At 32.8% G+C, this 26,531-nt stretch overlaps 1 protein-coding gene across 7 annotated transcripts; it reads left to right on the top strand.

Moving 5' to 3' along the window:
- The first annotated feature begins 269 nt into the window (after positions 1 to 269).
- Positions 270 to 23,272, top strand: LOC145332748 (uncharacterized). 7 transcript variants are annotated; one of them, XM_080177797.1, is made up of 18 exons: positions 270 to 345; positions 1,496 to 1,549; positions 2,741 to 2,786; positions 3,842 to 3,863; positions 9,881 to 9,946; positions 11,086 to 11,139; positions 12,049 to 12,124; positions 12,874 to 12,892; positions 13,896 to 13,960; positions 14,164 to 14,198; positions 15,811 to 15,858; positions 16,333 to 16,371; positions 17,253 to 17,315; positions 17,377 to 17,409; positions 17,711 to 17,763; positions 18,492 to 18,553; positions 20,973 to 21,111; positions 22,725 to 23,272. In XM_080177797.1, exons 1-18 carry the CDS (start codon positions 289 to 291, stop codon positions 22,745 to 22,747), a joined length of 954 nt encoding a protein of 317 aa, XP_080033923.1. In that variant the 5' UTR covers positions 270 to 288; the 3' UTR covers positions 22,748 to 23,272. The 7 variants fall into 7 exon arrangements, with proteins under 7 accessions (XP_080033923.1, XP_080033919.1, XP_080033922.1 ...); XM_080177793.1 differs by having other exon boundaries at positions 20,973 to 21,107; positions 22,725 to 23,266; XM_080177796.1 differs by having other exon boundaries at positions 20,973 to 21,129; positions 22,725 to 23,266.
- Positions 23,273 to 26,531: the final 3,259 nt, after the last annotated feature.

The raw sequence follows: 26,531 nt of genomic DNA, 5'->3' as shown, positions 1-26,531 counted from the left end.
GAAAGACCAACAGAGAGAAGGGCAATGTATAAATAGACTAGATGTCATAAAAATCCAAATTAATTGAGCTGTCTATCGAATCTTCATAAGAGCTGAAAAAAAACATTTCCCCCTTAACGTTACAGACTGTCTGACGTATAGACAAAGTGAATTACAGAATAGCTTTGCTACTAAAAAAAGTTAAAATACACTGAAAGTTCTTTTATGAATTACTCTATGAGAAAGAGAACTGTAAGAGAAGAATTGAGAAAAGTATATAAAAGGGATGTAATGTAGGATTATTATTAAATGTATATGCGGTTATTGGGATCATCATGTTTAATCATTACACTTCTTTCCTTTGCGGTAAATATGCTATTTGTTTATATTTTTATTTCAAATTACAACAAACTTTTTATTGCAAACTAATTAGACATAAAGGACAAACGAACATTTAAAATGGTAAAATAGAATATGCTATAGAAGCTTTAACAATAACTCGCTGTACGATGTCCGTTCGAAATTAAGAATTGTGGAAATTTCTCGGCTGCTGTTGAAGATGAATTGCATTTTTTTGTGTTTAGATACCTTTTATTAATGAGTATCAAGAATATTGTTTATTGTTTAAATCTGTTCATTAATTGACTTTGTATGTTTGTCCATTCCTAACTATTTTTGTGCTTCGCCACTTATAGATGCTGACATACTTGCTGTATTTAAATTGTGCAAAATTTTTATTTGTCTATTTAGCCGCATTTTATCAAATATAACAGCCTTATTATCCTAGGAATCAATCAATTTAAAAGGATTACAACTCATATAACAATTATGTTTTAATGGACGTACTGACCTATCTGCACATGAGTATTATAGAGTACCTACGCTATTATTACTGTTTATTTTTAGAAAAATAGCGCTAGTGGGTATAGAGTCAGGGAGTAAGGGAGGGGACAATGGATCGAATATTCAATTTTTATGAGTCTCAGACTTTGGGTACTGGCTTAAAGGGAATGTGCAAGAATTTAGCAGTTTCTGACTGAGTTTGGGTACTTGCGCATGAAATGCCGCTACTCGTTATGTATGTTTTGAATATTGCAGACGGGGAGAAGAGATAAGGGAAGTGGGGGCAAGGGAAATAAACACTCGTTGTGTTAGTTTGGAATGTAGCAGAAGGGGAGAAGGGAGGTGGGGGCAAGGGGCAAGGGAAATAAACAGTCAAAGGGGCAGTCATATTCTTGCTAGCACCTGGCCGGGTCCAATAATCTTGTAATATAAAAATCACACAAAAAAACCTCAATATATTTCATCAAAAACAAGTTGTGATTTCACTTTACATGACGCTATGGAAATCTATTATTCAATTAACAATCCCTTTATAATTTCCTACAAATTTATTGGATTAAACTGGATTTCATGCCCTATCTTTGATAACTCTTATATTGAATTAATTGCCGATTGTCCCCTCCCTTACTCCCTGGTATAGAGTACCTACACTATTATTACTGTTTATTTTTAGGAAAATAGCGCTAGTGGGTATGTCATAGAGGATGACGCCGATATTGGAGTTCAGGTACGATAAGGCAGACAGATAGATAGATAGATAGAGAGTCAGAGATATAGGTAGATAGAGTGATTGACAGAGAGATAGACAGATAGATGGACAGATATATATATATATTTTGAGATAAAAAAGATAGATAGTTCGAAAGACAGATAGATAGTGAGATAGACAGCTAGATATAAAGACAGGTAGATAGATATATTTGAGATTAGATAGGTTAGAAGGAAGATTAAGGAAGAGATAGATAGTTAGGTCTATGTGTTTAGCTAAGGAGTTTAAAATATAAGCGGACAAGGAACTTTGAGGGAAACCGACGAACTGTTTTTAAAAGCGAAGCTTTTCTATAATTAGGGTCGGTCCGTCCGTCCGTACGTCCTTTCGTCCGAGATAGACAGCTTTTATTCGTTAATTTAGGCATGTTAGAATTGTTCTATCGATTTCAAACTTTGCATGATGATTCCTCTGGTACGATTTAGAAAGCGTAGCAACTCTATAATCATTACCAGAATGTCCGTACGTCCCATTTAAACATGTTGATTTTTCTACTTTTTTAACAACAAATTTTTATGTGATCTAAATATCCGTTTGATCTGATTTTTGGTATATTGATTCCTGGGACAACAAAGAACAATTTTATAAGCAAAGCAACTCTATAATCAAGTCCTAAGAATGTAAGTATGTCCATAAACATTATCCTGTATCAAGCAGTTTTTCAACAAATTTACTTACAATTTTGCTTTGACTATTATATTTTCATATTCTGATTATTCAGTTCAGACACTATACAAGTGTTAATGTCCGTTTGTCCTACCGTTTCAGTGCTTCGCTTTTATGGATGTTGTCATCCTTGTTGTTCTATTAACTTTATCTAACACAATCATAGTATATTCACACAAAAATGCTTGACATCAGTGAAGGAAGGGGCTAAAAGTACTTGCTTTCGTTTGTACACAGTCTTAAGTGATAGGACAAAGAACCATCAATAGCTATACATTCCTAATGCAAATCAACAAAATTTTGTAGATTAAGATTATGGGTTGAAAAGTTTAAACAATGTTAGTTTGGACCAAACATATCAAAATTCAATAAAAGTACCCAGAGTTTTTGAGCCATTGAATAAGATAATATTGCTATAAAACTTTGGGTACTATTTTAATTTACTCCCTCCCTACCCCCTTTTAGTTCATTGATTTATTTCAGGTAGTTCCGGTTGATCAGGATCTTGACTATGCAGAAATAGATTTAGGTAATTTTTTAAAATTCATTTTTAAAACTACTCTAGATTCTCCCCAATTGTCTTAAGCTTCGCTAAAGAAGGTGATAGGGGTGGCACTGTTGCGTGGCCAGTGAAAAAAGTATTTTAGTGTTAGGCAAAAATGACTTTGCAATTGTATCAGTAAGTAGGTCTAATAACACCCTTTTGCTAATTTTAAAATTCAACTAAATCTAATTTTTGAGAAAATTTAGATTTTAAAATTTTAAGTTCAATTTTCATCCCCTAGGAGTTACCGAACAATCATGACAAGAAAAGCAAAGATTATTGATTTAAAATTTTGAACAAGTTTGCTTTTATAAAGTTCTTCATAAAACCACTCCTGAAGGGATTTAATCAATGGTTATTTTTATCAGTTGCTTTGCTAAGGTCACGAAAATTTAGCCTTAAATAAATCTTATATAGAGTGGTTTTATGAAAGACTTCATGAAAGCAAAGTTGTAAAGAATTGAAAAGTATGAATATTTGCTTTTCTTGTCATGATTGTTCGGTAACTCCTAGGGGATGAAAATTGAACTTAAAATGTTTAAATCTAATTTTCTTAAAAATTAGATTTAGTTGGATTCTAAAATTAGCAAAGGGTGTTATTAGACCTACTTACTGATACAATTGAAAAACCATTTTTGCCTAACACTAAAATAATCTTTTTTCATCTGGCAACCCAACAGTGGTTGGTAAGTATTGAATTGAAAAACTATAATAATTTTTTGGGGTGGTGGTGTTTTTAATACATTTAAACTGAAATGATGGTTCTTTCAGTTTCATTTTATGCTTCAAATCAGTATGGAGTAACCGGTTTAAAATTAACAAACTTGCTTTGAAATGATAGTTGAAAGAGTTACTACGCACCAAATACACATAAAACCATATTGCCACACAAATCAAAATCAAATAAATGGTACTGGCAATGTTTGAAAATTATCAGAGAACGGACGAACACACATAAAGAAAAGACTCAATTTTGCAAATAGAGGCAAGATGTAGTAAAAAATTTCATGTTATTAAATTATGCTAATATTTTTTTTCAGATGATGGTGCTATTGGATACAGGTAAAATATTATTACTTTTTTTTCAGAATGCTACTCTATATTTCACTTTACCTGTCTTTCCGTCGATCTATTAATATATAACTAGGATAGAAATATGTAGTAAGGGGGGGGGGGGAAGTTCTGACACATTTGCGTAAACGGTGAGTATAGGCTTTATCTTTGGACTGAGAGGATAGGTTATTAGGGATAAAATCATTCTTATATGATGAATTTCCCCCAGATTTAAGATTTTTTGGATAGGCCTCCAGGTTCCGGAGCTCCAGGCCTCCAGGTGGTCTCTGTACAGGTAAAAATTAAAAATAAGATTTTTTTTTTGAAGAGTTAGAGGCTAACTTATAAAACAAAATAGGCTTCTTTTTGATTGTTATTCACATATTTGAAAAAAAAAACATACATATTTTGTCTCATAAGGTGACATCTAACTTAAAAAATTTTTTTTTTTTCATTTTCACCTGTAGGATGCTGTGAGTATTGGTGCAAAAAATATGACGTAACAAAAAAAATTTGCCAATGAGAGGCCACTATAAATTTTACCATTGGTCAATAACGGCCTCTCATTGGCTAATTTTTTTGTTACGTCATATTTTTTGCACCAATACTCACAGCATCCACCTGTAGGCCTGGAGCTCCGGAACCTGGAGGCCTGTCCAAAAAATTTTAAATCTGGGGGAAATTCATCAAATAAGAATGATTTTATCCCTAATAACCTATCCTCTCAGTCCAAAGATAAAGCCTATACGCAAATGTGTCAGAACTTCCCCCCCCCCTTATTTTAGCTTTTTAAAAAGAAAATAAGATGATTTTTAATAAAGAATCTTGTTAAAAATAGACATACATTGTTTTGTCTGTCGATCTATCGGTAATTCCATAAAAGTCATTTCATTTTCTTGCTTGAAAATGTAACTGGGCAAAGTTTCTTAAATATCAGCTATGTGACGTCATAAAACTTAGGGATTATCCAACCATCTCTTTTAGGGGGTTTCTTTCCCACATCTCATCACATCTCCCAAATTTTTATGACGTCTCATGGCTGATTTTTGAGACACCTTGTCTAATTACTTGAAAATTTTAAGCTTCAACCTTATAGCCCATTTTGCCCTCTGTAATCAATGCTACAGCCAGGGGAGATCTAATTTTCTAAAAGAAATTTTATAATGAAATTTACTCACAAATTTCCTTTTATTAATGGGCATCTACTACATAACTTTATAAGTGTAATATTTTAGCTTTTCTTGATATTTTACTTGTTTTCTGAAAGATGATTAAAGTCCCTCCACAGATTATGACGTCATACGATAGAATAGCCTATGAGAGGCCAGTATAAACTGTGATTGACCAATGGTAAAATTTATTGGTTATTCTATCGTATAACGTCATAATCTGTGGAGGGACTTTATTCATCTACTGATTTCTGTGCTTCCCTGCTTATACATATTATCATCCTTGTTTTTATATTATTTTCTCTAAATTTCTTCGCTATATTTGGACATTATTATCCTCGTTCTTTGAATTCAGTGCAAAACTTTTAAAATTGGAGGCCAATAAAATTGTGCCAAAATAAATATGAATTTAAACAAGGATGACAAAAACTATAAAAGCAAAGATGTAATAACAAAAATGACGTTTGGATTTTAGGCAGATCTTTGAAGCCGACAATTTTAACTGCGTATTCGTTGGCGAATAACGTAAGACGCTGACGGACGGGGAGAAAACGTAGAATTTGCTACCAAAAAAACTTAATATTTCCACTAAATAATTAAGACGACAATTCTCATTGTATATTGGACTGGTAATTACACTGGTACCCAAAGTTTTTCAGTCATGTCATCTTATTCGTTGGATTAAAAACTTTGGGTAAATTTACTAAAATCGGTAGTTAAAACAAGTAGTGTCCAAACGTTTCGACTAATAATTATAATCTACAGTTGAGGTATTCTTGTATATTATCTTTGTGGAAGAATATCAATTTATCGTCCATTGTCTTATCCCTGTTCGAGACTCCTACTGTTGTAATACAAAAATATTGTGTGGGCCATACATTCGATCTTATTATAGAAAAGCTTTTTTTCTATCTCATAAAACGTTTTACTTCTATATACCCATCTCGTCAAACAGGGCCTCAGTTGATATATTAATCAAATCAAATTATTTGAATGGATTGGATATATAATACGTGGATATTGTTAGAGATTCTTGCATACCCTGATAAAATATTTATCCAAGCTGGCTAATATAACTATACTCTCCTACCCCCCCCCCCCTCCATTATGACTTTGACCAATGCCCTCCCCTGACATAAATCAACATATTAACCAATACCTAAGGACTTTATTAGTAATCCAAATAAACCTGTCACAATATTCTATGCCCATTTTTATTTGACGGTTTCCAACATATTAATCTGTCTGTTTCCAGAGGATCGCGCTAACCACTGGACCGATGTGGTTCTCCTTTTCAGTGAACTTTTTCACAGATCCTTGGAAGGTTTATAACTGTTTTGGGGTTAAGATAACCCCACCCTTCCAAAATAATTCGCCCCCGAAAAAAAGTATATACCTTCCACCAATCTTAAAAGATATTTTTAAAAGCGAAGCTTTTCTATAATTAGGGTCCGTCCGTACGTCCGTAACGGATAGCTCTTTTTGTTAATTTTGGCATGTTTGAATAGTCCTATCGATTTCGTCCATTTTAAACATGTAATAAAATTATCCGATTGGTCTTATATTTGGAATAGTGATTCCTAGGACAACAAAGTACATTGTTGTAAGCGAAGCATCTCTATAATCAAGTCTTAAAAATTTAAGTCTGTCCATAAAAATAATCTGTATTTAGGCCTTTTTCAACAGATCTACTTACAATTTTGCTTCGTCTTTTATACATTTGTATTCTGTTTATTCAGTTTTGACATTATACAAGTGTTAATGTTTCAGTGCTTCGCTTTTATGGATGTTGTCATCCTTGTTTCTTTTAAACTGTAAGCAGGAAGTAAAAGAATATATTGTTATATGTTGTATACTATCATTAGCGCTTAATCAATTCTTCCTCTAATTAGGTAAAACATGCAAGAAAAGTCAGAATAAAGACAATGTCAAAAGAAAAGTCTTGATATAAAATGGGAATAATATTTTCTCGTATTCATTCGAATCAGGTGGATAGGAACCGGTTCTCATCCATACGAAAAAACTATGTCTAGCATTGTATTATATCCAGCTTTCTACGAATATATAAATGTACAATCATAAGATTAAAACCAGTTTTTTAGCCGGTGCCTTCGGCACCTCGGGGCTAAAAAAACTAGTTTTAATCTCATAATTGTACATTCTATATCCGAGGAAAGCTGTTTATAATACGATGCGAGAAATAACTATTATCAAATTTGGATCCATTGTAGAATGTTCCTGGTAACGATTATCTCCAATAATCTATCAACTTTAAGGGCTGCTAATGGAAAAACTGTGGAATTTATAGAATTCATTTTTTTGTCTAGGGGTGATTTCTCTTGGGAGGGTGGTGGTACCCTACCCCCTAATAGTTATAAACCTTCCCAGGACCTATGAGAAGCTAACCTGTAAAGGAGAACCACACAAAGACTTATAGACATCCTGATACTTTAATAAAATGAATATCGTATATTTCAGCATATCTATAATACATAGATTACATATGCCAAGTTCCGCAAAGATCTGCAATTGATAGAAATTCATATTAAAATAAGGACAGAAACATCCATATCAACGTAAAAGATGTACAAGAATGGAAGTGGGCGGGGATTACACCCCCATCCCTACTATAGATTACCCTCTTAATTTGTGTTGCCATAGATGAAACATACAATTTAAAAAATTGTAATAGTTATTTATCGCATCGTTTTTAAAGACGCGGATTCTAGGTACATTTTCGGAAACTAAAATTCAGTACACATATGAAAGAGTTAATTAGGGACATTTATATGTATAAAGATGCTTTGCATCTTATATATGCATTTCCAATAGATATAATATTGATCCATACTCTCTAAATCATCCAATGGAAACATCCAATAGAATCTGTACTGATTTTGTTATGAAAGGACATTCATATTTTGTTTTGTTCACATAATGGTTCAGTTATACAGGCAGCAATATATCTTAGCCTTTCTTGGATACATTAAACTGAGTAAAATAATAATCTATAATACAAAGTAGAATGATGTCTGTCTGTCCGTCCGTCCGTCCGTCTCTTAAGATCTCGGTAACCACTGAACCGATCGGATTCTACTCTTCAGGGAATATACCTACTGGTCCTTTGGTGGTTTTAGGCTATTTTCTTGGGGGGTGGGACACCCCCAACCCCCCTAAAAACAAAAAAATCCCCCCCTATTTTTTAAAAAATTTTATTTGTAGGGGATTTCCTTGGTTCTTTTTTTGTAGAAGGTTTCCTTGGTTCTTTTACGTATTTCGCCAAAAAAAATTTTATCACCTCTTGGGGCAAAGCCCCTAGAGGCTAGGGGCGAAGCCGCTAGTTTATATATAAGTCAGCTTTGAATAGTTGAATTTATCAAGATATAGTTAACTTTCGGGCAATTATATCTTCTAAATATTCCGTCGCTCGTATTATTGTAATGAATCCTATAAAACAAAAATAAACAAAGGTGTTTGTCTGCTAAATTTCCCCTTTAAAATTGACAGATTTAAAAATTCAAATCTCCACCCATCCACAATTAGGGACAAACGTAAATCCACAACCTTTCTCCTCCTTCTACTAAACTATCCTGTCCAAAACTCCGCCTATTTCTTAACCATCCAAAAAATTTCTTTACAAAAAAATGCCCCGCCCCCTGATTAACTCAAACAAGGCCAAAAATTATTCCCTACTCCTCCTCATAAAAAGTCATGTTTTAATCTTTTTTTCAAACTTTCTGTTAATAAGTTTCAAAATAATTTATGACATTGTTTTTTTTTTATAAATTTATGTTTAATATCTTTGATCTTATTTGCTGTTTTCTAATGTCTCATACCTATATTTTTTTTTAGACAAAATGAATTGAAAATAATTGCTAAAATCAAAATATATCTTCATGTCTTAGAATAGTGTATTTTTTAAAAATGTGTTGAAAAACAAACTAACTTTAAAATAAAACGGATCATATGACCAGTTGAGCATCTAAATCTACTATATCCATTGTATTTACTTTACTCTTACTTTCTCTTACTGTGTAGAAGACATTTAATCTAAACTTGTCATCAACTATTCAGTTTACTTGCTCTTAATGGCTTTGCCCTTAGCATCTATGGGCTATATAATAAGGGGGGGAAAGGTGGCAGAAAATAGCCTTAAACCGACCACAACACTTTGATTAGAAAAACCCTTAGCATCTATGGGTATATAATAAGGGGAGAAATGTGGCAGAAAATAGCCTTAAACCGACCTCAACACTTTGATCAGAAAATCTCTTAGAATCTATTGGATAAATAATGAGGGTTGCAGAAAAATAGTCTTAAACCGACCACAACACTTTGATTAGAAAATCTCTTAGAATCTATGGGATAAATAATGAGGAATGTAGAAAAATAGCCTTAAACCGACCACAACACTTTGATAAACAAATCTAACATCCAGGGACCTGTATAAAGATTCCCTTTCATGGAAAACCTGATGAGTTCAGTGTTTTGACGGATCTTAAATGACAAACATTTTTTAGATTATATTCTTAATAACCTGTTTGATACACGAATCGTCATACAAAGTTTGATATCGATTGGACAATTCTAACTTTTCCCTATAAATGATAAGAGCTATCCGTTACGAACCGACATACGGACCCTTATTATAGAAAAGATTTGTATGCATTTTTAGGCAGGGAGGTTGGTTTGATTTAAAACTTCGCGTACTTTAGTTAAACTTTGATTGGTTGGTTCAGACTTGTAGTGTCCAAAGTTTTCAGCATATTGTTTTATTCTACAGAAGGGTTAATTTTGTTTATCATCAATGGAGATTTATCGTCCATTGTCTTTTCCCTTAATATCCCTAATATTTAGGCCAGGTGGAGGTAAGAGATTTCAAGACCTTGTGGATGATCAACTTATTAAACTCAGCAGACCAAGGTAACATTCAAATAAACAAGGATGACAACATCCATATAAGCGAAGCTCTGAAACGGTAGGACAAACGAACATTAACACTTGGAGAGTGTTAAAACTAAATTAACAGAACATAAATGTATTAAAGTTGAAAAACTGAATAAATACAGGATAATGTTTAAGGACATACTTATATTTTTAGGACTTGATTATAGAGATGATTCGCTTATAACATTGTACAGTATTGTTCTAGGAATCGGTATTCCAAATATCAAATCAATCGGATAATTAGTTAAAATCTTCATATTTAAAATGAACGTATGGCCATTCTGGTAATGATTATGGAGTTGCTACGCTTTCTAAATCGTACCTACTACTACAGGAATAACCATGCAAAGTTTAAAATCGATATCACAATTCTAACATACCTAAATTAACGAAAAACCTATCCATTCCGGACGGACGGAAGCCTAATTATAGAAAAGCTTCGCTTTTAAAAATAGATGGGGCATGAGCTATATGAACATGTATCTCTATCCATATTACGAAGACCCTTTCACAATTTTGTATAAGGTCTTTGAAATTAGCTAATAGCGTCAGAAATATAAACATTGCAAAGTTCCTAAAAAAGAACAGAAAACAATTTGCAAGCATACGAAAGAGTCTTCACCACTTGGGCCAAGTTGTTGTCTGGATTATACATCTATACTTTACTTTTATGGTAACGTAGGCATAGGAAACAAAGAATAGTTCATCTTTATATTAGATATGTTATACTTTATGTATTTTGGACAAACAATGTTATATGGGAAATAATTAGCCTAATACATATTTGTTGTTTGCAAAAAAAAACACTAAAGGTTTGATTGAAGCCCGAATTGCCAGAATTTCTTTTTTTTTTTAAAGAAACCTTTTTTGTTGGGGAGTGCTGGGATAATAACTTTTATCTGCAATGATCATATTATTTTCCAAATTTATTTCAATAACTGTATACAATATTTAAAATTTTCATACAAGATAAGAATTATGCAAAAAATATTATCATTTTCAATAAAAAAATATGATAATAAAATATTGCTATCTTTATATAGATATAATTGGAAAGCTTGTTTATGTATGTTTCAAATGGGGTATTAAAATTTGATGCGCTATGTATGGTTTAGGATGGATTTGACCCCGACTTCGTCTTTAAATTGGTGGTATCAAGCAAAACTCAGGTAGCACAAGAGTTCTCTTTATTTGGAGTTTAATCCAAGGAGGGAGGGGACATTGGATTGAAAATTATTCTGTTGGCTCAAAAACTTTGGGTACTTTTATTGAATTTTGTGCAACAAGCTTTTCAACAATATCTGTATTAAATAGTTTTAAGCTTCGAAAATTTAATTTGAGCTGTGTTTTTCTACATATTTTTCATACAACCAAAGAATAATAAAACAAAAATGACAACATCCATAAAAGCGAAGCACTGAAACGGTAGGACAAACAGACATTAATACTTGTATAGTGTCAGAACTGAATAATCAGAATATTAATGTATAAGAGTCGAAGCAAAATTGTGAGTAAATTTGTTTAAAAACTGCTAGTTTCAGGGAATGTTTATGGACATACTTACATTTTTAGGAGTATATAGTTGCTTCGCTTATAACATTATACTTTAATGTCACAGGAATCAATTTACCAAAAATCAGATCAATCGGGAGATTAGATCACATAAAAATTTGTTGTTAAAAAAAGTAAATAAATCAACATGTTTAAAATAGACCTACGGACATTCTGGTAATGATTATAGAGTTGCTACGGTTTCTAAACCGTACCTAACTACTCAAGGAATCACCATGCAAAGTTTGAAATCAATGGGACAATTCTAACATGCCTAAATTAAGCCTAAAAAACAATCTATCTGTGACGGACGGACGGATCGACCCTAATTATAGAAAAGCCTCGCTTTTAATAATATGTATCATATCAAATTACAGATAATTTTCAACGTCTCAAAAGTAATATTAGTTTAGTTGGCCCGGGCTTCGGCCCCACGGGGCCAAGTAAACTCGAATTAATCTTTTAATTTTTCATTTTACTATCAGCGGAAAGCTGTCTATAATACGATACGATAGATAATTATTAAGGTTTGGAAAACGTTCCCCGGAAATAGCGGATGGATATGTGAAGAGATACATCATTGATAAACTAACTCAACCCAGGAATTTATTTCAATATTTAGAAATTAGGAATAAGGTATAACCAACAAGCGAAATAAATATAAATCAATATTTGGGGGCAGATGTAGAGGTTGTCGATTCTATGATGTGTTGACCCCCAACGGCAGCTGAAATTACGTGTAGGTATCGAGATTTTTTTCGAAATAAATTCGTTGTTGGTATAAGCTGTTTAGGAATAGGCGCTGTCAAACAAATTTAAAATAAGGAAGTTTTTTTTTGTTAATTTAGGTTAGGTCAGGTTAGGTTGTATTGGATACTGGGTAGTCCCACAAGGTTATGGAACTACAAACATTGGGAATAGGAAAAAATCACCCACAAATATTTACATTATTTCGAAAATAAATAGTGGGGGTTTGGGGTTATCAGTGCTCAATCAGCCACTTGTAAGCCTTGACCTATAGATATCATCAATAACAGGAAAGAAGGGGACATTACACGGAAAATCACGCTAGTACCAATATTTTATTCGTTGGCTCAAAAACTTTGGGCACCTTTATCAAATTATGATTGGTTGGCTCAAAACTAGTAGTATCCAAACTTTTCAATTAATAATTTTATCTACAGAAGGGGTGCGTTGTTTATCATTTTTGGGGGTGTATCTCTTAAGATCACTGTATGTGTATACAAAGGACTACGCAAGATGTTTTTCTTATACACTGGCTATTAACATAAGAATGTCTAAAAGACTTTTTGATATTATAAAACATCATTGAAATATAAATACTATATAGGTTTGGTAAAAGACGCGCAGGTAAATTATATTTTTATTTCTAATATCTAAATATCATATTATATTACATATGTTTTCCTTATAAATATAAAAGTAGCATGATGTTTACCCGTCTGTGTTTTTCCTGTATATAGCTTAAGATCCCGCTAACTGCTGGATCGACATGGTTCTCCTTTACAGTATATCTTTTTCAATGTCCAGTAAAGGTTTTTAACTATTTTGTGAATGGCTACATCCTTTCCATCATTTCAAATCTATAGCTAGCTGAGGCACAGGCTTTCTTAATCGATTCTTAATGAAGTCAGGATTGATTAAGTCTACAAAATCTCCAATATTGATTTAAATCAATCAATAGTATTACAGTTTCACCTCCAAAAGTTCTAAGATAATGAAGGAATGAGTCCCTATAATAACTCCCTCCCCCTTTTTGAGGCAAACCTGACTTTTTTTAAATAAAAAATCTAAACATAATGAAAAAAATGCCACATTTATTATTAAAATCGGTTGGGTAAAAATAGGTCTAATACGCATTTAAAAAAAAAACAAAAAAACACTGTATATTAAGATATATAAGCTGGAAAGAATTTTAATGTTAGTGGGAGATTTGAAATCTGCATCAAATCTTAAGAATTTTTTATAAAATTCGTTTTTTGTATAATTCTTTATCTAAAAGCGGAAATACAATTTAAGTTAATTAATTTTGACATCTGTGATTGGTGGATTGAAAATTATCTGTGCTCTGATTGGAGAAGCTTAAGTGTCGCACATCATTCAACCAATTAGAGCGCAGGTAGTTTCCAATCTACCTATCCTATTGGTCAAAATTTATGAACTTAAATTGTATTTCCGCTTTTAGATAAAGAATTATACAAAAAACGAATTTTATAAAAATCCTTAAAATTTGATGCAGATTTCAAATCTCCCTCTAACATTAAAATTCCTTCCAACTTATATATCCTACTGTATATCATGTATATCATAGATCATTGATTATATCATGATTTGATTAACATTTTTATTGCAGGATTTCCTCTATTCAACGTTGAAGTAAAGGATGGTCGTGGAAAGAGAGCTGCTATGTATGGCTATGTAAGTTTTAAGTTTTAATTGTAACAAAATGATTTTTTATAAAACAAAAATTTGAATTCTTTTTACAATGATCTAAAATTTTTCATATATCTGCTCCCTAAAACCCCAACAACAACACCCACCCTTTCATCCCCACGAGGCCTCTAAGGGTCAGCCACTGCATTGGTAGTGAGGTACATTAATAAAGTATAATATCTTTTTAGGACTATCCTGATGGAACGCCTAACTCTGAGGGCAGGTAAACAATTATTCTCGTATTCATTCAAAACCGACTAATTTCCGGTGGATTAAAACCGGTTCTCATCCATACGAAAAAACTATGTCTAGCATATCGTATTATATCCAGTTTTCTACCAATATAAAAATGTACAAACATAAGATTAAAACTAGTTTTTTAGCAAGTGCCTTCGGCATCTCGGGCCTAAAAAAATGGTTTTAATCTTATAATTGTACATTTTATATCCGCGGAAAGCTGTTTATAATACGATGCGAGAAATAACAATCATTTGATTAGAAAGACGAGTAATGATTTTAGAAGAGAAAAACAATCGGAATTTTTAAAAGCGAAGTTTTTTTATATTTAGGATCTGTACGTCAATACCAACTTTTTGTATGATTTAATTATCCTATTTATCAAATTTTTTTAACATATGTTCCTGGGACAACAAGGTACACTATTTTAAGCGAAGCGTCTTTATAATCAAGTCCTAAAATTGTAAGTATATTCTTGATTCGAATCTGTATCTACGCTATTTTGCAACAAATTTATACACAGATTTTTTCATACCTTTAAATTAACCATTTACAGTCGGGCCCCTTGCCGCACCTTAATCAGTCGGGGGAGGGGGGGGGGGGGGTTCAACGCCCCCCAACCTATTATCTCAGTTCCTATTGGAGCCAAAAGGCTAAATTTTTTTGTGCAAGTCCCCTGTTTGACCTTTTATAAGTCTAAGTCAATTTTCGCTTCCTTCACCCTTTTATTTAACAACCTTTGTTTTTAGGTCTTTTTTTACTTTCAAATTTCAAACGGCTGTAATTTTCTTATTTTTTAAGCTAGAAGAACAATTTTTTTTTCAAAAAAATGTTTATCTTCATGTAAATTTTACATTAGAAATATCAAAATATAAATTTCAGCGGCCGCAGATGTACTTGGCAGCTGCCAGCCGCCGCACTTGGCGGTCGGCGGGAAAACAGCGGCGGATCTTTATAAAATTTTAATACATTATGTAGACATGTAAGAAAAGCTTAAGTTTAAAATTTGAAGTCTCTAAGTCAAAAATTGCGACCACAGGAGCCTTTTAAAGATTTCTGGAGACCTGGAGGATCAGGACCTGCAGGATCATACCTGGAACTTGAAAGTGACTTGAACACCTGTATTTCATATAAGGATGTACTACTAGAGGATATTTTAGTATTTTGGTATGATAAAACGCTTTGTTTTAGTCAAAAAAAAAATTTGCTCTTTACCTGGATGACCCTGCCAATTTTTCTGGCATCCTGTGCCCGCCAGGATGGAGATATTCAAAAAATTCCAACTCTCAGTTATGTGTCATACCCATACTTAAAAAGTCACGCAGTTTGGGCTCTTTATCTTTCACACACAGAAAATGAGATAGAAAAAACCGGAGGGGGGGGGGGGGGCGTTCAGGGTTAATATTCTGTCTATTCAGTATTCACCTTCTTCAAGTTTTCATATTCGTTTGATTTCAGTGATTTTCTTTTATGGATGTTGGCATTCTTTCTTTCTAATTTTCAAAGACAGTAATATTTTTTCTTCTTCTTAAAATATCAATGAGAAGAATTCTATTACATAGTTTGAATTATAAAAATTTAAAAAAAAATTTGTTTAGGGGTATCATGTTTGGGACCCATCCCTATTTGAGATTTGCTTCAAAGAGGTTAGTAATATGATCTTAAATAACGTGTCCTAACTTTTGTGATTTTTTAACCCATTTGTGACGAGCTCCCTAAGTTCAAAGTTTTGATTCAACGTGGTTTAACAAAATAGATTTTTTCAATAATTACTCAACAGAATTAAAAAAGTAAGGTGTCAAATTAAAGATCTTACTATTTTTGTTCATAATGACAATTTGTTGCGTTTTAGTACCTTAAAACCAACTTAATTAAAAAAAAAACTTAAATTACTTCAAAAATAAGAGGTCAAAAAAAAAAAATGACTGCATATCTAAATTCTACGGATCATTATACATCTACTAATTACTAAAAACATAGACTAGCTTTTTTTTAAAAAATCAGAAAAGTTAGGACACGTTCTTTTACATTTTTAAAATTAATACTAGAAATATTATTAAAAAAAAAACAAATGAAATGTTTGGAATAGCGTTAAAAATGTTAAAAAGCTAAAATTTTAGGGCTATGAAGAGAGGCTTAGATGAAATGATTAGACCCAGGTAAAAATATATAAAATCCGTTTAAAAAAGTAACAGGATGTGTGTCTGTTTGTGCTAAAGAATCTCTTTTATGCTGAGCTGATATGGTTTTCCCCATCAATGAAGCATCTTATAGGTTCTTGGAAAGTTTATAACTATTTTTGTAGAGGATACTACCACCCTCCTGATATAAATCGTCCCTAGAAAAGAATTACCATCACCCCTAATTTTGAAATTTTTTTCTTTCTAAACTTTACGTGAATTGTTCCCGCCCTCTTATTCCTGTGCCCTTAGAGGCCTTTATGGGGCATAGACGCTAGTTCAATAGTTAAAAATAATTCTTGATTTCTAACTAGCATCTAACTTTTCATTGTTAAATGATGTAGATTTATTAAAAGAAAATCTGCACAAAAATTGACAGAGTTCTTTTGTCTGTCTGTGCATGTGTCAACGCTTTGAGGGGAAATGTGGCAGTGTACTATTAAAGATAGATGTCTGAAAGTAATTGTGGAGATTCGCATCCAACCATTAAGCTGGTTTTAACATGGAAATTATATGGCTAAAATTTGATTTTCGAAGTTATTCGTAAAATAAAATCTGCTTAAAAACTTCTTTCGTCCAATTATTAGGGTGTTTTTTTTCTGTTTTATATCTAAAAATTTGAATCATGTAAAGGAAACGAAGTTGCGGGTTTCGTCTTATTTTCACAGTAGAAGTTTTCCCTATTTCTAGCCGCTGTAGGAGGCTGTATTCCTATGGGACAATCATTAACATTTACCTAACCTAAAATAACATTTTAAAAGCCACTCTGAAAATACGACAAAACCCGCAACTTCGTTTCCATTCCATGATCCAAAATCTTTGCTACCTATTTTGTTATTAATTCACTTAATTTCTCTAAGATTTGGAAAGCGAAGCACCTCTTCAATGGTGGAGGACATGATCAGGCCCCGCTTTGGAAAAAGGTATTTTTATAATTTTAGTTGTACATGTAAACATTATAAATATTTAACCCTTTTGTGTCAGGTACATGGTCAGACAGAGAAGAAAGATCTCTAGGTAAATTAAACCAGCTTATATCAGAGTGAGAAAAGTTTTTTTTCAGCATGGCTTTGAAACCAATTAATATTCGCTTGAATAGAACTGGTTCTAAGCCATAATGAAAAATCACATATCGTATCACATTTTATCCATTTTTCTACGAATATAAAAATGTACAATTACAATATTAAACCCAGTTATTATCTCGGGGATAACAAAATTGGTTTTAATCTTACAACTACATTTTATATCCGCGGAAAGCTGTTTATAATACGATGCGAGAAATAACTATTTTAGAACTAGAAATTGTTTATTTCAGGTTCCACTTTGGTAGAGGTGGCAGCAAGTGGAAGAGCATTTTCTCTAACTACAGTAAGTCATTTTGATCAACTTTTTATTATAAAAATTGCCTGTAAAATGAACAAAAAAATGTCAATTTTGTTAAAGCTTTATCATAAAAAATCGAAAATTTATAGCTGACTAATTATGTGAATGAAAAGAAAAAATAACTGCCTTTTCGTACCAAAATCTGTATATTTTCTAACCAATTATATGGTCGGATTGTTTCTATTGGCTGATTTAAGAGTACAATCCTCTATATATATTACTAATGGCTACGCCCCTAGAGGCCTCTAGGGTCATATTAGGTGGTGGTGAATTGAATTTGACCCTCTCTATAATTTTAGATTCAAAAAGAAAAAGTACAATCATCTCCCTTTTTTGTGGGGAGGGGGAAGGTTACACTCCTCCCAAATTTGGTTATAAACATTCCCGGGACCGATGTGAAGCTTCCCTGTAAAGGAGAACATGATCGGTTAAGCGGTTAGCGAGATCCTTCGGTAAATACTTTAAGACAAGACTAGCGGTTGTGCGTCCTAGCATTTAGGGACTCATTTATCGAAGAGCCAAAAAAAAGCCCATAAACAACATACCCAGACTTATTTGTAAAATGAAAATAAATCCACCCTGGTACCTATAAAAAGCTTCACTGTAAATGAGTACCATATCGATTCAGCGCTTAGCGGGATCCTGCGCTACAGACATACTACATGATTCTTCTATATATATTGTTGATGATGACCACAATAAATATACTTTAGGCCCCATGGATATGTACGAGGACTACACTATGACCTTCCTCCCATACCCAAGCAACTCTGTTGTAAGTTTTAGTTTTTTTAGCATATTAACTGTGTTTAGTGCCCTAGAAATATGGGGACAGATGTCACAGCTTTTGGCCTACCTATTCTATTGACGTCATAGTAGAAGGAAGGAAAAAGGGAAGGGGGAAATACACAGCCTAGGAAAAAGATTGGGTATAGGGTATTTCCTGACGTCAATAGACGAAGCCCAGATAACTTTTGCACCACGTCGTCTTCCTGTGACGTCATAAAATGAGGGAGATGAGAGAAGAAGTGGGAAAGAAAATCCCTAAAAAAGAGATGGAGTATATGACGTCACAGGAAGACGACGTGGTGCAAAAGTTTTGAATTTTGGGCTTCGTCACGTCAATATAATAGTTAGGCCAAAAGCAGTGATATCTATCCCCATTTTGCTACGGCACTATATATTGACAGCTACGTAGCAAGGCAACTTTACAAGTAGTTTCTGAAGGTCGGTTGGTGTGTTCGTTAAAAATCAGAAAGGGGGAGGATAATGGGCTGTTTAATTTTATTATACTAGTTGGCTCAACTACTTTGGGAACTTTAGTGAATTTTGATTGGTTGATTCATTAATTTAAGCGTTCAAACGTTACAACCACTTATTGTAATCTACAGAAAGGGTCATTTTGTGTATCATCATTAGGAATTTACTTCAATTTATTGGCCATTATCTTATTCCTGGGTAAAATACTAATAAAAATTAAGTGACTTGTTACAATCAAAGTTACAATAAAATCATCCTTTCGATTTAAAAATCTAGAATAAGGATAATATGCGCATAGAAAATCTATAGTTTGACTCCAAATAAGAAAAATTCAAAGAAAAGTAATTTTTTTTTTTTTGGGGGGGGGAGGATGGATTTATTTTGGAGGGATGGTATAAATAGTTATAAACTTCCTATCCTATTAACAGGAGAAACACTTCGGTTCAGCGGTTAACGAGATTCTTCGGTACAAACAGACACACACACACAAGAATCCTGTTACTTTATTATAAGTCTACAATATCATTCTTTGATTCGCAAGCAAGCATGATGTAATTCTCTTTGATTTGATATTGCTTTGTCTAGGGTTGTGCCAGATTTCCGGCCGGATATCGGATATTAAAACTATCCGGGTACCGGATATCCGGCTGATTGCTAATGCCGGATATCCGGTTATCCGACCGGATATCGAACGTTGGCCAAAAAGTATCCGGCCTAACCCTATATTGCTTTGTCCTATTTATCTATGGTCAGTTTCTTTCAAATACAAAAGCCTTTCTTTAGTAAACTAATCAAAGAAACTGATCAGGGATCTTAAGGGATAAGACAATGGCCGACCGATAAATTGATACACATCTCCAATGAAGAGACAAAAAGTTACCTCTTCTGTAGACTACAATAAGTGGTTGAAATGTCTAGACGCTCAACTTAATGAATCAACTAATCAAAATTCTATAAAAGTTCCTAAAGTTGTTAGGACAACGAATAAGAAAATGTTATTATAAAACTTTGGGGACTAGTGTAATAAACAGCCCAATATCCCCTCCCTTCCGGGATACTGGTGCTTTCACACAAAGTTCATGATGAGCACTTATACTATCCCCCCCCCCTCACCCTATTTTTTTTCTAAACAGTAAGAAGGGTGAGGAGTACTTGGTTTCCAATTGCTAACCCCCATGATTGCCTTAACACTGCGGGGCTTCTCAGTATCCAATATAACCTAACCTTATCTTATCTAAAGTTAGATAAAAAACGAAAATTACCTTTCCCCCATTCCCCTACATTTTTGAATTACTTGAAAAAAGGGGTGGGAGGGATGTCCGTTCTTATTATGAAAGTACGAATAAACTCAGTTTTTATGCCCTTTCTATACATTACAATGCTACGAGTTAATCTTGACATGTAGTTATATTGCGTTTTTTTCCGCATGCTGCCAAAGGCAGAACATGACATTATTAGCCATTGACATTGTCATGTATTCGCATCCCTTTGTTTACATAAAAATTTACTTTAACTTTTATATTTTTAATAGGACATTCTTTTAAAAAATGACATTTTTTTTGTATTTAGATTTACATTGAAAATTAAGAAACAAGGATGACAACATTCATATATAGCGAAGCATAAAACAATCATATATTGGAATACGGACAAGAAAATCTAAATCGCATTTGTTAGAATTAAGAATTACAAAACCTTTCTCACATTTATATATATTTTATATCAATGTTTTGTAGCATGACCGACAGACTGACGGTCAGAGCAAATTACGTACTAGAAGCTCATTGCTATAGGGAATCATTTTTAAATCAGCCGTCTATCTTGAATTATAGCTGAGAAAATCACATTTACCTGACTGACAGACAAAATAATTAATAGAGTAGCTTCTCTACTAAATTGGATTTATGTTTTAGATTTTATTAACTTTCTTTCAGGCCTACCAGCCCCGATACATGTACAGCCCGCTTGGTTCCGCCGCTCCTGTCACCCTGCAAGTTGATGAGGACGTAGTTGATGGTCTGGATGATGATGCTGTACCCGCCGCTGCTCTGGATATTCACTCCTTGAAGGCAGGTGGGATCATAAACATAGGTACTCCAGGGCAAAGTATTTTAGTATGTTCAAAGAAGCGACTTATAGTGCCTAATCAAAAATGACGTCATACAATACAAATTACAAATACAAATTACAAGCCAGTAAACATTTTAATTGACCAATGGTAAAATGTGTACTTGCCTATCATTGGTTGTTTATATTGTATGGCGTCATTTTTTATTAGGTACTATAAGCTGCTTCAGGTTGAAAGCTTAAAGTTGAGAATTTAATGGCGTGCACATGGTTTTGCCAGGGTGCTGTTTTTCATCAGGGGCTGAAAAAGTAGAAGACAGGCCTTCCTAATTTCATTCAAGGGGGTTGTTGACACCCACCTTCTCCCCCCTTCTGCATGCTTATAGTTGTAAAATAATTTTAATGGTTTTTGGGAATTATATAGCCACAATGATCTATGTTAGGGGGACTGCCATTTACACATCCAGCAAATTTACAGTGTATGTGTTTTCGCCAGTGCAATGGATGTATTTATGACAAACTGAATTTTTACTGTATAAGTGACAGTAAAATCGATTCTCATGCCATAAATACATTCAACACTGGCAAATATACATCCAATATCTTTATACATATGTCAAAAATACATCTGACACTGGCATTTACACACACATACTTTTTCTATTATATGTCAAAAATACATCCAACACTGGCATTTATATATCCATAGAAATTTAATGTAAAATAATACGAAAACAACACACTTGTATATTATTTGAGTTATAATGTATTTGTCAGGTTAAAATAAAAAGCATTATGTGATGGTTTGTTGCGATGATCTTGATTTTGTCACAATTCTATATATAGGTCGGCAAAAATCAAAATCAATAAGTCAGACAAATCCCCACTTCCGTATTTATTGTGGGGTCTTGGAGGTCCTGGCCCTTGAATCCCTGTACTGGGTCCTGGTATCATATCCATAATACTTCTTTCCAGAAGAAAAAACATCATCTTGTATTTCAAATTTATAATATAATTTATCAAGTAGTGTCACTCTTTAATTGTTAATATTCTTTAGTCTGATTGTTGGTTTTGTTTCCATTTTATGGATGTGTTTATACTTGTTATGTAAACATAATATGATGGATTAGAATCAACTCTATATTATATTTTGTCCGTTCTTCTTTTTAGATATTTTCGATATTCATATAGAATTATAATTTGCTAATTGTTGAAGTTATCAGAATTTTCTATCCGTATATTTTATTCTTTTTCCTTTCTTATCTTTTAAAAATAGTCTACAGGGGCAATACTTTATTAACATCAGCCTTTTACTCAGCTGCCATTTAAGTCTGCTGAATCTATCAGCCATCACGCCGACAATAGGGCTCAAAACGGCTCGCCCTACTAGACATACTGTACAAAATCTTATTAATTGTAAATATATATTTTAATAGTGGCTACAGTGCTAGAGGCCTCTAGGAGCACTTGAGGTGGCATGGTGGCGATTTTTCAAGGGAGGGTCTTGGTACCCTCTCAGTACCCAGTAGCTTATAATACTTTTAAAATTTTGCATGGGTTTGAACCTTAAACGTCAATATAAAAACTCTTTGAATCTAACAAAAGTTTTGTAATTCTAGGTGAGAGTGAGAAGGAGCAGTAATAATTTGCACAGCCTAGTCCTTCAAAAACGCGAAGTAGGAGAAATGCTGGCTACCATGCTTGAAAATCAACTTTTACAACGCAAACGGCTTATTAGAATCGCTTAAGAATCCGACCGTTTCTTTGATTTATGTTATCGCACAGGCTAAACAAATTTTTAATCTTACATTAGTATTGAATTTTTAAAAAATATCACTTATCTATGCAGTTGTACGTATATAGTATGAATAATGTATTCAGTAAGTTTTGTATATAAATCTCTTGGTAGCAAAAAAACAGTAAAGTTAAAAATCTTAAAGAGGCTTTGATTATATTTATGATTTCTTTATATTTTTTCCATTATAAAACATTTATGATGGGGCTTAAGTAAATGTTTTATAATGATTTTAAAATAAATGGATAAATTTATTCATTTATTTTATCATGTACATTGTGCAATATTAATAATTATGTGTCTATTTACTCCAATGTGTATCAGCCATGACCAATGATATTAAATTTAATAAATGTATGCAACTTATACAAATTTTCTTTTAATTATGTACTACTAGCGGCTATTTTACTAAAATTTTCTAGGTGCTCTTCAGGTGGGGGGGGGGGTTGTTATGTCGACATTCCCCCTATTTTACAATTTTGGTTTTAAGGAGAAAAAATAAAATAAATCGCTTGAGGGGAACGGGGGAGTTGAATCCTTCTAAGAAAAGTTGTAAAATTTCCCAGAATCTATACGGAGCTACAAAGTACAGGAGAACCATAACGGTTCATTTGTTAGCGATATCTTTCGCTACAGACAAAAAAAAGGAATGAAGTACAAGAAATTTTAGATGTACTAACGGATAAATTGTAGCGATGTTGAGTGTGATGAAAAAAAAACATAATACTAGAAATGGATTTGTTATTACCCGGATCTTAGATTAGATTATCATGTGCTCTAATAATGTGAAACTTGTAGCGGGCTGAAATAATGATCAATCCCATCCCTTCCCCTTCTGCTGGATGAAGGATATGGCCAATATATGACAAGAGAAATAGCAACCTAAATTGTATATTCTACGTCCATTCACTTAGATAGTAAAAAAAGTACTATCAACTGCTTTTCTGAAGTCAAACTAACGTTAATTATCATAATCTAATTATTAATTGATAAATACTCTGTATATTGACCTTGAGGGATAAGAAAATGGCCATAACATTTATGTACATACACAATTTTGATACACAAAATTACCCCTTTTGTTAATTACAATAAGTGGTTGAAACGATTGGAAACTCAACTTAATGAACCAAACAATCTAAATTCAATAATAGTCCCTAAAGAAGTTAAGCCAACCAATAAAAACACTTAATTAAAAACTTGCGGGACTAGTGTAATAATCAGCCCAATATCCCCTCCCTCCATGATTCTGTCTGTGATTTTTAAAAGCGAAGCTTATCTATAATTAGGGTCGGTCGGTCCGTCCGTCCGTAACGGATAGCTTTTTTGCTAATTTAGGCATGTTAGAATTGTCCTATTAGTTTTAAACTTTGCATGGTGATTCCTGTAGTAGTTAGGTACGATTTAGAAAGCGTAGCAACTCTATAATCGTTACCAGAATGTCCGTACGTCCATTTTAAACATGTTGATTTTTTTACTTTTTTAACAATAAATTTTTATGTGATCTAATAATCCGAATGATCTGATTTTTGGTATACTGATTCCTGGGACAACAAAGTACAATATTATAAGCGAAGCAACTCTATAATCAAGTCCTAAAAATGTAAGTATGTCCATAAACATTATTCTGTATCAAGCAGTTTTTCAACAATTTTACTTAAATTTTGCTTCGACATTTATACATTTATATTCTGATTATTCAGTTCTGACACTATACAAGTGTTAGTGTCCGTTTGTCCTACCGTTTCAGTGCTACGCTTTTATGGATGTTGTCATCCTTGTTTTAGGGAAGATTTATATTTATCTTTGTGTGTTTTGAAAATACGTTTTCTCATTCTTATGGTTTTATTTACAGATGTGGTAATTTTGTTTATCAGTAGTGGAGATGTAAATCAGTTTATCGTTCATTGTTTAATCCCTTAAGATTCCTGCCAAAATTGTATCCTTATACTAAAGTAACAGGATGTCTGTCTGTTTGTGTGTCTGTACCGAAGGATCTCGCCAACCGCTGAACCGATCGGGTTCTCCTTAACAGGATAGATTCTTATAGGTCCCGGGAAGGTTTATAACTATTTTGGGGGAGGGTACCACCACCCTCCCAAGAGAAATCTCAAATAACCGAATTTTTTTACGTTTCTCGATTATAAAAAGAGAGTTCAACGAAACATTTTTTAAATATAAAAAAACATTTAAAGTGCCACTAGAGGCCTCTAGGGGGCGTAGTTGCTAGTTAAAACTAAACCAGCTAATAATCCAATAAAACTCCAGAAAATAGCCTTAAAAAAATGAAACAAATATTTGTTGATATATGTATTTATTATTTTTTTCGCAAAAAAATTAAACAAAGCTCACTAAAGAATTATATAAAGTGTCATCACAAGAAATTATTAATTTATCAATTTGTCATAAACATGTTGACAAAGCCTTTTATTACGTAAAAATCATGTTTTTTTTTCTTCAAAATTGAAAGGTAATATTAAAGGCAATAACAATATGGTTAGACCTTGGATACATGAAAATAACAATTTCACTTTTACAAAGTTTCAAAAAAGAAAACAATACTAAACAAGATGTGTACAAATATAGCGTGGCTTGTATTAAAGAAAAAATTTTATTCTAGGTAGGGTTTGGCCGGATATCCGGTCATTTTCAATATCCGGCCGGATACCGGATATTGAAACTATCCGTCTGATTTCTAATGCTAGATATCCGGTTATCGTGTTTTATCGTGCCGGATATAGAACGTTGGTCAGATATCCGGCCGGATACCGGATATCCGGAATTAGAAATCAGTTGGATATAAGGTATCCAGCCCAACCCTAATTCTAGGTTTATACAATTTTGTACATTTTTACACTTACATATTATACAGTGTGTTTTTTTATGAGAACTTTTTTGAAAGCAATTTTACCCCACTTATAGTTATCAGAATTTAATGATTAATGGCTTATTTTCTCCGTTTTTTAATGTAATTTATAGAACATTAAAAAAATATTTCAGTTTTTAATTAAAAAGTACAGTAAAATGTAAAATTCAAAACTTAGGTGTCAACATCTAAAAATGGTTTTAGCGCATTTTTCTTATGTTCAAATCTTCTACCCTTTGCAAGAAAAAAATTGGATTTTCAGAAGTCGACCTTGGAGGCCAGTACTCCCTCCCTGATTGAGATATGACCTGCAAACTTTGATACATTCTAGTACATGTCCCCAATAGTATCTGTATCAATTTTTAGCTCTAGATCTCAACTTTGAAGCGTTTTGCAGCCATTCTTGCAAAAGGTAAAAGATTTGAACATAAGAAAAATGCGCTAAAACCATTTTTAGATATTGACACCTAAGTTTTGAATTTTACATTTTACTGTACTTTAACAAAAACTGTAATATTTTTTTAATGTTCTATTAATTGCATTCAAAACAAAGAAAATAAGCCATTAATCATTAAATTCTGATAACTATAAGTGGGGTAAAATTGCTTTCAAAAAAGTTCTCATAAAAAAATACACTGTATATTATCTTTTAGTAAAAGACAGATTCGGTTCCAATACGTACGTTCGACAGATAGTTATAGAGCAGCAACGCTCCACGGATGAGAAAATATAATTAATAACAAGTGCAGCGATAAAGAATGAAAT

The sequence above is a fragment of the Acartia tonsa genome, chromosome 11 (genome assembly GCF_053477335.1).
Source record: "Acartia tonsa isolate MP-2025a chromosome 11, ASM5347733v1, whole genome shotgun sequence".
Classification (NCBI taxonomy): Eukaryota; Metazoa; Arthropoda; class Copepoda; order Calanoida; family Acartiidae; genus Acartia; species Acartia tonsa.
Note: the sequence above shows the minus strand (reverse complement) of the source record. Positions and strands in the feature narration are given on the sequence as shown.